This window comes from Salvelinus namaycush, chromosome 29 (genome assembly GCF_016432855.1).
Source record: "Salvelinus namaycush isolate Seneca chromosome 29, SaNama_1.0, whole genome shotgun sequence".
Classification (NCBI taxonomy): domain Eukaryota; kingdom Metazoa; phylum Chordata; class Actinopteri; order Salmoniformes; family Salmonidae; genus Salvelinus; species Salvelinus namaycush.
Window position 1 is genome coordinate 21,905,652 of NC_052335.1, and position 15,025 is coordinate 21,920,676.

General features: G+C 42.2%; 1 protein-coding gene across 2 annotated transcripts in view; it reads left to right on the plus strand.

Moving 5' to 3' along the window:
* LOC120024458 (sodium/potassium-transporting ATPase subunit beta-1-interacting protein 2) overlaps window positions 1-15,025 on the plus strand; it is a 168,898-nt gene that overhangs the window by 136,946 nt on the left and 16,927 nt on the right. Inside the window, exon 4 of one of the 2 annotated variants that reach the window (XM_038968706.1) lies at window positions 6,781-6,981. The exons of the other annotated variant lie outside the window; for it this stretch is intronic. Coding sequence (XP_038824634.1) covers window positions 6,781-6,981 — 201 coding nt within the window. The remainder of the gene's footprint in view (window positions 1-6,780; window positions 6,982-15,025) is intronic. 2 annotated transcript variants of the gene reach the window in all.

A 15,025-nucleotide genomic window follows, 5' to 3' on the forward strand; every position in this document is an offset into this window, starting at 1 on the left:
TGTGATGAAGTAGAAGTTAATCTCACAGACTTAATTCAAACAGTTTTAGAAACTTTAGAGTGTTTTCTATCCAATACTAATAATAATATGCATATATTAGCAACTGAGACTGAGGAGCTGGTCGTTTACAATGGGCACCTTTCATCCAAGCTACTCAATACTGCCCCTTCAGCCATAAGATAGGGGGCGCTGTTTTCACTTTGGGAAAAAATCGTGCCCAAATTAAACGGCCTCGTACTCTGTTCTAGATCATACAATATGCATATTATTATTACTATTGGATAGAAAACACTCTGAAGTTTCTAAAACTGTTTGAATTATATCTGTGAGTAAAACAGAACTCATTTGGCAGCAAACTTCCAAACAGGAAGTGAAAATTCTGAAAATGGGGCACTGTGTCAGGGCCTGCCTATTCAACTCGCTTATATTTATGGATCTGTATGCACTTCATACGCCTTCCACTAGATGTCAACAGGCAGTAGAATGTTGAATGGGGTGTCTAGCTTGATGTGAGACCGAATGAGAGCTTTTGGAGTGACAGGTCCGCTCTTTTGTCAGTATTCAACTGCACACCAGGGAACCTCACATTGTCTTCTGAAAAGCGTTAGGTATACACGACGAAATGCTCCGGCTCTGATTTTATTGAATACATATGAGAAAAACATCATAAAGTATGATTTTCAACCGAGTTTGACCAGTTTATTCGACGTTTATTGGGAATTTTGGAATTTTTCGTTCCAGGCGCAAAGATTTCTTGGACATGTGCCCTCCACATGGCTAGCCAAAGTTGCTAATTCGACAGAAGAAATGGACATTCTAAAAGAAAACAACGATTTATTCTGGAACTAGGACTCCTTGCACAACATTCTGATGGAAGATCATCAAAAGTAAGAGAATATTTATGATGTTATTTTGTATTTTTGTGGTTTGTGTTGGCTCCAACAAGGTGGAGAATTGGTGAGCGCTGTCTCACAATATTGCATGCTGTATGTTGTACTAAAGTTATTTTTTTAAATTTACCACAGCGGTTGCATTAAGAACCAGTGTATCTTTCATTTGCTGTACAACATGTATTTTTTAGTAAAGTTTATGATGAGTTCTTTGGTTAGATTACGTGACTGTCCAAAATATCTCCGGACAATTTGGTGCATCAGGCTACGTATTCACAATGTAAAACCAGGATTTGTACCTCTAAATATGCACATTTTCGAACAAAACATAAATGTATTGTATAACATGATGTTATAAGACTGTCATCTGATGAAGTTGTTCAAGGTTAGTGATTCATTTTATCTCTATTTGTGGGTTTTGTGAAAGCTACCTTTGCGGTGAATAAATGGCGTTGTGTGTTTGGCTATTGTGGTGAGCTAATATAAATATATATTGTGTTTTCGCTGTAAAACACTTAAAAAATCGGAAATATTGGCTGGATTCACAAGATGTTTATCTTTCATTTGCTGTACACCATGTATTTTTCATAAATGTTTTATGATGAGTATTTATGTATTTCATGTTGCTCTCTGTAATTATTCTGGCTGTTTTGGTGCTATTTGTGATGGTGGCTGCAATGTAAAACTACGATTTATACCTCAAATATGCACATTTTCGAACAAAACATAAATGTATTGTATAACATGATGTTATAAGACTGTCATCTGATGAAGTTGTTCAAAGGTTAGTGATTAATTTTATCTCTATTTGTGGGTTTTGTGAAAGCTACCTTTGCGGTGGAAACATGGTGAAAACATGGCGTTGTGTGTTTGGCTATTGTGGTGAGCTAATATAAATATATATTGTGTTTTCGCTGTAAAACATTTTAAAAATCGGAAATGATGGCTGGATTCACAAGATGTTTATCTTTCATTTGCTGTATTGGACTTGTGATTTCATGAAATTATATTATATGATATCCCTGTCGCGTTAGGCTAGGCTATGCTAGTCAGCTTTTTTGATGAGGAGGATCCCGGATCCGGGAGAGAGAAGCGGTAGAGGTTTTAAACAATGCCACTTAATATAATGTTACATACCCTACATTACTCATCTCATATGTATATACTGTACTCTATACCATCTACTGCATCTTGCCATCTTTATGTAATACATGTATCACTAGCCACTTTAAACAATGCCACTTTTATATGTTTACATACCCTACATTACTCATCTCATATGTATATACTGTACTCTATACCATCTACTGCATCTTGCCTATGCCGTTCTGTACCATCACTCATTCATATATTTTTATGTACATATTCTTCATCCCTTTACACTTGTGTGTATAAGGTAGTTGTTGTGAAATTGTTAGGTTAGATTACTCGTTGGTTATTACTGCACTGTCGGAACTATAAGCACAAGCATTTCGCTACACTCGCATTAACATCTGCTAACCATGTGTATGTGACAAATAAAAATTTGATTGATAGTGTCAAAGCTAATGGCAAATTTTCAAAACGGTGCTTAATCCACGTTTGTTCTGGCTCTGGCCCAATCCAACGGTTTCTGGGACCAATCAGAACGGTTAAAATGTCTTTGTGTAAATGAAATCGTCAGGCAGGTACTCAGATCCAGACTCATTGGGGAGAAGAAACTAACGTCCATGGGCGTGAAGTAGCGTTCGGCTGGAGGAAGGAGTTTGGGTAGCCAGGCAACTCGTTCATAGCTGTCTGTTGTACTTAGCAGTGTGACTGCCCCCATTTTGTGTTCAGAAAGAAAATCCCCCTGGCCAGGGCTAGCTAAGCATGTTTATAGATCTTGAAAGTACTCCTGCAGGAATGTACTGGTGGTGTCTAAAATATATCAACAACATAACTGCCACTCTCATAGAAGTGTATCCATCCAATTTGTTTTGGCCTTTGTAGTGTCAGTGCTTTTGATGCTCAATCAATGTCATATTTAAGCAGTTGTAGCCCATTTAAATTGATTGAATTGATTCTGGCTTTCTAAGGATTTTCTGTCTGATGATACAACAATACAGTACAAAGCTCTACAAATGGAACCCACAGGGACAGAGACGGCAAAGTAACATTCAATGGTATCCATGCATCTTCTTTAATAATTGCCTTTGTTCCTAGAGATTTTAGATACTGCATATGACTGATTTTCAATTATTAAAAATGTTTGTGTTCCCTGGTGACTTCATTTTTGTTGTACAGTACTTAATTTACTGCAGTGGGCTAAATCAGTGTCACACCGAGTGTTTCTCGGTAGTCTTAAACAATTCTGAAAGACGACAACAACTCCTGTCAACCATTGATTGCATCAAGAAAAGACCAGACATCAACATCACCTTACTATTTAATAACAACTAGTCCACCCTCAATAACACCCACCTCTCACGCTGTCATTGTACTGGTTCCAAAATGATGCTGAGCCACACCAACAGTCAGTCAAAGGGTAATGGAACGGTGTTTGCTAGTAAGGCAGGCATCCCTGTACTACTGCAGCTGTACGCTCACCACTCCTTCTCTCCGCAATTTGACTGGTGATGGATAGTGTTTGTCCACACGACTGACGTGCATTACAGCAGATACATAGGCAGGGAGACACAGAGAGGTAGACAGCAGCAACCTGGCCCTCCTCTCCTTCTCTCCACATCTAGCACTCTTTATTTTCCACTTGTCTGTCTTCATACGAGGAGGCATGAGAACACACCTGTCACACTGAGCTGGGTCTGTGCTAGGGGACAGGCACGGGTATGCTAGTCCAGCTAGTAGATTTAGGCCAACAGTATCTAATATTTCACATACCAGTAGGCCATTGTGGTATAGTGGTGGGTAAAGTTATGAGCAGTTGAAAGAGTTTGATATTTATTTACATTTTCTACCCCTTTTTTCTCCACAATTTCGTGATATCCAATTAGTAGTCCAAAACAGTCTTAGTCCCATCGCTGCAACTCCGGTACGGACTCGGGAGAGGTGATGGTCAAGAGCCATGCATCCTCCGAAACACAACCCTGGCAAGCCGCACTGCTTCTTGGCACTGTCTTAACCCGGAAGCCAGCCGCACCAATGTGTCGGAAGATACACCATACAGTTGGCGACCAAAGTCAGCGTGCATGCGCCTGGCCCACCACAGGGAGTCGCTAGAGCGCGATGGGACAAAGACATCCCGGCCGGCCAATCCCTCCCCTAACCCGGACGATGCTGGGCCAATTGTGCGCCGCATCATAGGTTTCCCGGTCGCAGACAGAGCCTGGGATCGAACCTGGGTCTGTAATGCAATGCAGTGCCTTAGACCGCTGCGCCACCCTGGAGGCCGGAATAGTTTTTTCAATAAAACTGATCTCCACGATAGGTGCAACAGCATTTGTTATTGTTTATGTTTTGCACATCATCATCTGCACATCTATCACTCCAGTTTTAATGCTAAATTGTAATTATTTTGCCTTTATGGCCAATTTATTGCCTTACCTCCCTAATCTTACTACATTTGCACACACTGTACATAGACTTTTTCTATTGTGTTATTGACTGTACGTTTGTTTATTCCATGTGTAACTCCGTGTTGTTGTTTTTGTCGCACTGCTTTATCTTTATGCTTTATCTTGGCCAGGTTGCAGTTGTAAACGAGAACTTGTTCTCAACTGGCCTACCTGGTTAAATAAAGGTGAAATAAAAAATATATATACATAAATAAAAATGTTTTGAGGAAATGAGCCTCCAGCATCATGATAAAAAAAATGTACAAGGGTGCAAGGATATCAGAGGGAAAAAAACTGTGTTTGTTGTTTGAAGTAACATCTTGCTTGTTGTAATTTTGTAAACAGACATGACAGTTTTACTGCTATGGATTCCAGCTTTAATTTCAGGCATTTCATGTATTTCTTTGTCCACTTTGTAGGTTTTAATGTAATTACAACCTGGAACATTTGAGCAGTCTGGCACTGAACCTGTGTTGGATGAGACCTTGTGCTTCTGATTGTATTGGGGAGCCTGCTCCATCAATATCCACTCCTCAATGAGACACACAAGCAGACAGAAATTATGCTGTGGGTGTGTTGTTTGGCAAGGATCCAACAAAACATCTCTGCCTGATGTGTATTTCAAGATGAATTAAAAGCAGTTAATCGCAACACCCACGTCCTTTGTGGACAAACACGCGCACCATTTCTAGAAGCAGAGGAATGATAGATCTTCATATGCAATAATGCCACTGACCCCAATCCCCTGGGTGATTCATTCTGAGAGCAGGAGAAAAGATAAGTGGGAGCTGGTTGATAAGTGTTGTTTGGACGAAAGAAATGTGGGAGCTGGTTGATAAGTGTTGTTTGGACGAAAGAAATGTGGGAGCTGGTTGATAAGTGTTGTTTGGAAGAAAGAAAAGTGGGAGCTGGTTGATAAGTGTTGTTTGGACGAAAGACAAGTGGGAGCTGGTTGATAAGTGTTGTTTGGAAGTGGAAGAAAGAAAAGTGGGAGCTGGTTGATAAGTGTTGTTTGGATGAAAGAAATGTGGGAGCTGGTTGATAAGTGTTGTTTGGATGAAAGAAAAGTGGGAGCTGGTTGATAAGTGTTGTTTGGACGAAAGACAAGTGAGAGCTGGTTGATAAGTGTTGTTTGGAAGAAAGACAAGTGAGAGCTGGTTGATAAGTGTTGTTTGGAAGAAAGACAAGTGGGTGGTGTTACTTGGCTTTGTAAGTGAAAGGGAATGCTTGTCTCTGTACCAAATACGAAGGTTTTATGCTAAAATAACCGATACACTGCGCAGCAGGCAATGGCAAATGTTGGGCTGGAAGGCACGCTTGTCTGATTTAAGCAGTGCTCAGAATTGTGAGTTGAAATGTGAAAATGCAGGTCTTTAGGGAGTCTATTGAGCAGAGGGTGATAATGCGCGAATCGAATATATTCAGTCATGTGTTCGTAGGCGTAAGAACCGGGTAGAGGTTTGGGAGCTAGAAGTACCATTTATGAGATGGATGGATTTTGTTTTATTCCCTCTTCATTTGTTATAGTTGGATTTAGGATGTGTGCATGCACACTTCTCTCTCAATACCCACTAGAATTATCCTCAGCTTGGATAGCTGGCGTTGACTCAAATGACCTGGGGTGTCATAAGTGCTTTTTGTACGCCAGCAGTTGGATTGCTAGCGCTGGGATTTGAGAAATGGGATTTCTTCTGCCAGTTGATTGTAAAATAAATGGCATTCAAAAGCTACATGTATGTTGGCTTAGTTTTACTCACGGTGTACTCTTATTCTGCTCAGAATTAATAGCCTTCTGAGATGCCGGTAAAGAGGCAGAATAAATAATTGTGTTGCAAAATGTTAAGCAAAGCTTTTAACTTGACTCATGATGAAATACTGCCAAAGTAGCAGTAGTACAAAGCTTTTCCCACTTCAGAATGAAAGATGATTCTTAAAAACAAATGTCAGAAATGAGCTCATTGTTGAAAGTAAAATACACATTGAATTAAATAAGAATCTCAATCTCCTCCAGACTATGCACCCTTTTTAAAGAGTAGGAAATGGGTAGCATAGAGAAGTCACAGAGGGGAGGTTTTTCACCCTTTTAGCCATTGTTCCATGCCAATGAACACATTTTTATCTTGATTACAATATTGTGGACCGCTGGGTGATTGACCTATGCTGTTAAATCACTGGCAGACAGATGTGTAATCTTGCATTAGCTTGGGCACATAATTGCACTGACTCCACCGCTGGCTGGTTAAAGCAATCGGGACTTAGCTAAACACCTACAATAGAACATCTATTGTAGCTATCCTCGATACTTCTATCATTTCTACTCTATATAAAATAGCTCTCTCTATTGTTTCTGCCTGCAGGACAGTGACCTGATCATGACCTTCAACATGTCCATGCACCGGTCCTGGTGGATGGAGAACGGTCCAGGCTGCAGGGTGACCCCGGTCACCCCTCCTCCGTCCTGGGCCCCGGAGGACCACCGCTACATCAGCATCGCAGGCTGTCTGCTGGAGTACCAGTATGTGGAGGTGGCCCACAGCTCCCTGCAGATCCTCCTGGCTGTAAGTATAGTAGGTCTCTGGCTGTTTGTATCGGGCTGCTACCCACTACCCTCCCTCTCAGCTCAGCTCATCTCAGCAAGGGAATGGGATGGACAGCGCTAGGCTTTGGGCATGTGGGACTCTTTTTGTTGAAGTTCTACATGCCATGTACAGTGACCTTGTTTCACATGAAAAGGCTTTTATATTTGGGCTATGGTGAACCATGGCATTCTGCTCAGAAATGTTCATCTTGGTTTCAGTTTAGTGAGGCTGTCTACCTGTGTTATGATGGATGAAGGAGTTAGTCGTGTGCACGGTCATCAATGCTGAGACATGCCAATGTGATGTGAAACACAACCCTAATAAGGCAGTGCTTAGCGAGCAGGCAAGCAAGACCTGAGCTGCATTATTTTGTCTCGTATTAATAGCTGCCTACTACTTTAGTGACTAATGGTCTTGCGGCAATATTATAACGCAGAAAATAGTCAAGGGGAAAAATAACTCTTAGGCTTGGCGGCAGCTTTTAGTGGCTTGGCAGTGGGCCATCCCAGGGGGATAGCAAGGGAAACGCAATTCCCTTATTGATGATTGGTTTTCCCTCCGTTCTCGTACAGTGCGTGTGTGTGTGTGTGTGGGGTGGGGGGGGGGGTGCATGTGTGTGTGTGGGTGGGTGTGGGTGGGTAGGTGCATGTGCGTGTGCGTGTGTGTGTGTGTGTGTGTGTGTGTGTGTGTGTGTGTGTGTGTGTGTGTGTGTGTGTGTGTGTGTGTGTGTGTGTGTGTGTGTGTGTAGGGAAAACCGTCCCCAGTGTATCTTTATTTTTTTCTCTCTCTCCCGCCATTCGTAATTATAGTCCCCAGGCTCGCAGTGTGAGTGGGAAATTCCCACAATGCACCAGTATATTTCATAATGACTTAATGTATGGCGTGTAATTAGGGGAATGTGTTAATGAAAAAGAGTGTGGTGTTGCTGCTGTGTAAATGATCATGGCAAGGTTCCCCATAGATAGATCCCAAGAGAAAATGTTCTCTCTCCCAGTGTGTTAAAGACTGAGCGTTCTACCCAGCTAACCACCCGATACTTTATCTGCCTGGATTTAGAACTATTCTCAAACTCTATCAGCTCCCAACTGACACTGTGCAACCTACATGGGATTGGATTTCAGGGCTACTTCTCGGGTTTATAAGTTAGATCTCAATGTATTTTACTCTTCACATTGGAATCTTTTTCAGTCATGAACCTAACACTTGATAGGATGAAACAAACATTTATAGATTTTCCTAACCACTGTTTTTAATTAAAAACAATTACATTTTATGTTTAGATTGTTTTGATTAAGAACAATCGGGAGAAGGTGGATGATCATATCCCTTTCGCCAGTCATATGCTTTGTCTACTGTAGTACAATTGCATTACAGTAACATCGAACAAGGTCTGTGCATTGAGTCTACAGTATATTCCACCACCTGTTCCTCCAATCTCTCTTGCGATACAGTAGAATGGACACATAACACAATTCCAAACACCAGTGAGAAATATGCTTAGAACCTGTCAGATATTATGTAGAAAATGGTTGGAGTTATTGCAAGTTCAATAACGCTTAGTCTCCTAAACACAGGAGCTGTTCCACTGGTATGGTGTCAGGAGAATGTCGGGTGCCAGGATCAATATGACAATGATTGAGTTAAGTTCTCCCTGAAACATCGAAGGGGAAAGACGGGTGTCTGTGTCAGCAGAAACTTTTAGCCGAATGAGCGGAGCTAGGGCTGATTTAAAGGACTGCATGGAGCCCAATAATACTACAATGGTTTGATAATTCTTTCTGATATTTCGGTACCATCTTATACTGCTACCGACATCACTTTTGTCATTGCTTAACCATCTTATTTCAAATACTAAAATGTGCTTGGAGAGAGACCAAAACATTTTAAAAAGTTTAATATTAAAACTAATGGCCAAAGTGTGTTATGCTCTCTTATATAAACTAAAAGCTAGAGCTGAGAGTTGTTCTTGCTCCTCTCAGAGCACTAGTCTCTGCAGTGGAGTCATTTGGGAAGTGGTGTGTCATGCTTTGTCAGTATGACTGATAGCAATGAGCAAAACCTGGCCACAGTGTCCAGCATCTACTATAAATTATGCAAATCATATACAAACATTAGCACAGCATTACACATACCGGTATTCCCATAATACCTATCCAATGTTGCCATAATGCATTTTTATTGTTGTTGTCTTTAAGTAGCTTTTTATTAGCTTTGTGGAAAGCATTGGGACGAATCTAGAATCAATTTGCCAAATTACCCCCAATACTCTGGAAACTTCTTTGTGTGGTGGCACTAGAAGTCTTAGCGGCAGACTTCAAAATTGGGCTGAGAAATATTCACAATAAGCATCCAAAACACACTCCTCCTATCTCAGACGTTTGACATGGATGGAAGACTGTTTAATTGTGTCTGGCAGCATGAGGCAACAATGTCAATTTTCCCCAGCACCTCTGATGGATAATGAATGGCTTTGTTTCCTCACATGAGAATTTCAGGGCTAGAAATGACTGGTTCATTATCTTTCCCCCAAACTGAATGAGTGGCTCTTTGATCTGATAACTGCAGAGACAAGCACCCTCCCTCTCTTCTCCTGTTCTCCTGTTCTCTCCTTCCCCCTCTGCCAGACAAGAACAAAATTGATCTGCAACTTTTGGTTGTCCCTCTTCTTTCATTGAAGTACAGTCATTTGACAGGGTACAAAGTACCCGAGTAATAATTTATTATCTCATATTTATTAATGAAAATAACATGGGTTAACCTAATTCAGTAATATCTATGAAAATGGTCCACAATGAAAGGGCCTCCCTGTGTGAACCAAAATGATGAACTCCTTCTTTTCGTCCTGCTCAGGTCTCATACAGAGATAATTACAAGGATTAGAGAGGAAGCATCACAGAGAGAGTGTTGTCATTTCCTTGTCATGCACGTACCCACCATTTTTTAACATCTACCTCGTCTCTGACGGAAGACGTTGTTCCCTAAGTCTCATTGTTTTTCTATTACTGTCTTTTTTAACATCAGAGCAACAGAGCAGCACCTTGTGCTAATGAGGTTTCCCTCAAAGCGGAGAATTGATGTAGGGGCCTAATCCGTTCATTTACAACCAGCCTAGACATTAGTATGGCTGTACGCATCATTACGCCATGAGGAAGCCACCGTCTCAAAGTAATTAAATAGAGTTGTGTTGTAATGAGAAGCCTGCAGTGGATGAGACTGAGAGAGAATTGGAATCAGTGGAGGATCTTTTTATGTTACTACTCCACTGTTCTCTCCTCTCCTACAGTCCTCCTTGTCTTTGTCTGATTGAAACTCTGAAGGACTTTGTTTTGCTATCAACATCAGACAGACAGGCCGGTAGCTACGGTAGATAATTAAGATGTTTATTGGCGCAGTGACCTTTTACCGGAGTAGTGTAATAAAGCCAGCCCAAGCTGTTTGCGGTGGGGTCACTGTGACACTGTCAACATGAGACTGTTGGGTTAGATGGCACTTAGCTGAGGGACCATATGTTATTTTCAGCTCTGGGGTTGTGAGATTCGGTGAAACTGTGGTGTCTCACTGCTCTTTCTCCACATCCCATCTACAATTACACTTTGTTCCCACCAGCCTAGAATGTTATTATCTATGGATAATGTGTTAATGTTCCCGAGGGAATCGGAGGAAAAAGTACTGAGAATCTCATATCAGTAAACATACTCTTGACTGTGTTCTTCAGCTCAGCAGTGGTCCACCATGCTCTGGGAGTGTAATCACACAGCACTGAGTGGGAGTTGAACCACTGATGATGGTTAACACTATGGATGTCCTCCGTCTCACCTTGGCCACCGCACTGTGGCGAGGTCCGGCCATTTTGCTATGCACCATCATCTGCTGCATGAACCTATTATTGTGATGTAAGCATTGAGGAGAAGATAGCATCATGGTGGAAAACAAAACTGTTACTGTACAGAAACCATCACAGTTTACCAGAGAAATATACAGTAATACTGTATGCAAACAAATACTGTATACTGTAGGTCTTTGAACAACCAACCACTTTTTCACTAGCTTTGCTACTATGATAATTGTTTTATCTATAAGAACGGCTGCTTGTCAATCATTATCTGCAATCAACCTCAGTGCAGGAAGACGTTGCTGTGTTGCCAGGCAGATTTCTCTGTTCTTCCTTCACACTGGGAGAGAGAGAGAGAGAGAGAAGCAGAGCGGCAAGGCAGTGCACAGAGCCACAGCGAAGGGCTCCAGCAAACGCCACCACACTACTGGGGTCTAGGGGAGAGCCTGGGGGAGAGGGGGGAGAGAGAGAGGGGCGGCCAGCTCACATGGCTGGATGAGCGGCTAAATGAGCTGTGTCCGGCATACAGTAGCATGGCTGATGCCTCAGAGGTCCGCGGCCGGTTTCTCTAAGAACAGCCAGTCGTGGAAGGTCATGAATCAGAAGAGGATCCACGTTCACTCTAACAAAGCTGTTAGCTGTGGAATGATGAGGCTCTAAAGGTATGACTAACTATTCTATTTAAAACATGTGCATTGACTGCATTTGGACAATGACATGGTTTAATGTGAGAGTAACCCTGATAGGAAATGTGAGAGAGTGCTGCTGTATAGCGGCTACTAAAAGTTGCACATATACAGTAAAGGCAGAGCTTCATAGAGCCGTAAGGGGACTGGGTCTGTACAGAAGAGCTAACTTGTCATTGACGGGTGCTTCCTATGACAGGTGCCATAGGACTACAGTATATGTAGCAGGCTGAACTCCTGGCTAGTACCACTTACTGTCAAATGTTAACTTTACAATTATGCCCATGCTCCCATATCCAGAGTGACATCTCATAGACTCACACACACACACACACACACACACACACACACACACACACACACACACACACACACACACACACACACACACACACACACACACACACACACACACACACACACACACTGGAGGAGACAGCTCTTACTGTAGGAGACAGCTGTTGGAGTCCACAGGCCCCTCTACTCCATCACATCCTCTAACCCGTACAGACAGACAACAGGCATTCTGAGCCCACGGCCAGGAGAGACACTTTAATGAATGAGACTATTAAACATAGCTATGGTGATGTGCTTATGAGAATATTTTTAATGACACTTGTAATGAATCACACCTTGTTTAATTACATAGTGCCCTCTGACAGTACTGTTGCAGTGTATTTTGTTAGGAATTCAGAGTGGGTCTTTGAATGTGAGTGTAATTGTTTGTAGAAGAGCTTAGGCCTGGGTCCATTAGCTACAAGATTAAAGGGACGCACGGCATACCCATACGTATAATACATTCACCCATCACTCAGGCACTGTGAAAGACCCCTTGTTTAGTATTTGCCTGGTTAATAGTCGAGCTCTTTGCAATATTATTTACCCTGTTGATTAATTAGCATGACCTCCAAGTGTTTAAACAATGTCATTGCTGCTTTACTGTTGTGATCTATTCACAGAGTAGTGGAAATATCTTGCTTGTTTTATTCTCCATATGATCCCACCATTTTAATTTTAATTTATTTTCCTGTGGTTTGGCATTTCTGTCATGATGGGATGAGAAATTCTCTCTCTCTCCTTGTCTTTCTGTCTTCAGACATTCATTTCTATTCTGCACCTGAACCTCCCTCTCTCTCACTGCCTCCAATGTTCATTTCAATGGCTATTGTTCAAAGCTGTGTCTGGCGCGGATAACAGAATGGAAAGATGGGTATCTGTAGAGAAATCACTATTGAAGACCTGGCGGCTGGGCTCTGGGTAATATAAAGCAAACACTAAGGCCAATTTGGTCAAGTCATTTTAAGAGGATTGGAGGAGGTATCAGTCATGGTGGAGGAATCTGTTCCTTTGATGCACTGGTGAAGGAAAAACACTTTGCCTTCCAAATCTTCCAAGTCTCTGATTGAATCTCGAAGTATACGAATTAAACAAAAAGCAAAGGCCACAGTGATAGATGAATCCAGTTCATTTAGCCAGGATAGGTGCTTTGCTCAAATTGCCACATCTTTTGACAATCTGTTTTTCTTCCCCTAAGACTACACTTGTTTCATGCCTGTGCATGTATAGAAAGCAATTTTTTATGCTGTCAGTTCTGTGAATAGTGAATGCTTTAGCCCCTGGAGTAAAATGAATCAGCTTTGACAGTGGCCAACACCCTGAGGGAAGTGAATCAATTTGCCTCATTACATGTCAGTCCCTAAAGACCCACACAGAGACCACGGCCGCACAGAATTGCAATCTTAGACTAATTGTTGTGTTGAAACAGAGTCATGCTCAGCAAATAATTCAGCAGACACCCGTCAGTCTGGCTCACAACGTTGTTATCAGAGAGGCTTCAGTATCAATCTCAGGTCCCTTTCAATCTCTCTCTCTGTTCTTATTCAAAGCCTGTTTCTCTGTGTCTCTCTCTCCTGGCCCACCCCTGTCCTCTTCCTGGTCCTCTCTGTGAGAAGGGTTTGTTGTTGTGGAATAACGGCGTGGACCTGGGCTCAGTGACAGGAGAGCTGATATTGTCAGGATCTCTGACGTGTCAGAGCTTCTCATCTGATAAGCCAGAGAGAGAGCGAGATTGGCGGCGAAAAGGCGGGCGCCTATTTTTCAAATGTCAGAAACGATACGGGACGGTGCTTGATGGGACCCTGCGAGCTGCGAGGGCACAGTGTTTCATTCCACTGCTTTAATGACGAGAGCCCCCCCCCCCCCCCCCCAACGTCCATATCACAGAGCTGGACATGATGAGTCTGCCTCCACCCCACTGAGCTGATTATTACCAGGGCACAAAGTGGAGAGATAGCACTGCACTGGTGCTGCTGGGGCTCGGCCATCATTGGGAAAGCATTGTAGTGACACTGACGCTGTTAGTAGCAGCGTACAGCCTCGGTCACGACACAACATCGTCAGAGTAAAAAGAAATGGCTGTCTATCATTTTGACATGTAGGACATGCTGTGGTGATGTTTAGCTCAGCCGCGTGTGTTTTGACAAAGGGCATATTATTTGTAAGCTCTCCACTCTCACAATAGAGATATACTGTAATGTGTTGTGCTGAATCACAAACAGCCTTGGTGTATGAAGTACTGTATGTGTATGATGAAGATACAGTGTGTTGATACTGTATGGGCTGTATTTTGTGGAGCTCTAGTTACAGGAAGCACATGTTCTCTGGGGATACAGTTAGGGAATAAACATGTTCCTAATGTTTATTCTAGCATTATGTTAAGATATTCCGCTTAGTGTTAAGAAGGCATTTGACCCTGCCTATTTGACCCTGCCCATGTTATTTGACGTGTTATAAAATAACCATTACTTCTTGAGGGCTTTGGGAGGTCACAGGAACAATTAGCAAGAAGTCACGCAAGCTAAGCACCAAATGGCTTATTTATCACCATGACCCTCCTATTTAGGGGAAAGATGTGAGATAGATTTTTCTGTTGTCAGACAAGTTATCAAGCTTCACATAGGTGCGTCACACTTTACAATTAGAAATACACAGATACTCAGGCACATATTGAGGTCAAAACTAGCATTACTGTAGCTTTACCATCTTCTCAGGCCGATATTAGCTGGCGTGCCATTCATTTGGAGACTTTAGGCTCAGTATACAGAGCAAGCATCTACTGAAGGCTCTCAGGGCTCAGTACATTATAGAGGGGCAATATGCCGGGTTGGTATTCAAACAGTATTTTGGCAAGATCAATGGAGAGATGTCTGGATGTATTATAGTAAACAAAGAGCAATTCTGCTCCAAGCTCATAGAGTTGGCTTTTACAGCAAGCAATCAATGCCTGGACAATGGCCACATAGTGATTGTCAAGTGATGGAAAAGTATCTCTGCAAAGCCAATAAGGTTAGCCAATAAGACCAGAACCAATTAAGCAGAGTTGTGTATTTTGAGACGCTTTGCCAGAGGTAAAGGACATTATCTAACCCACCTTGGGTCACATCCATCAATTCATTACTGTAGTCATGTGTGGGTGTGGGTGGAAGCAGCATCAATGTAGAAGGAT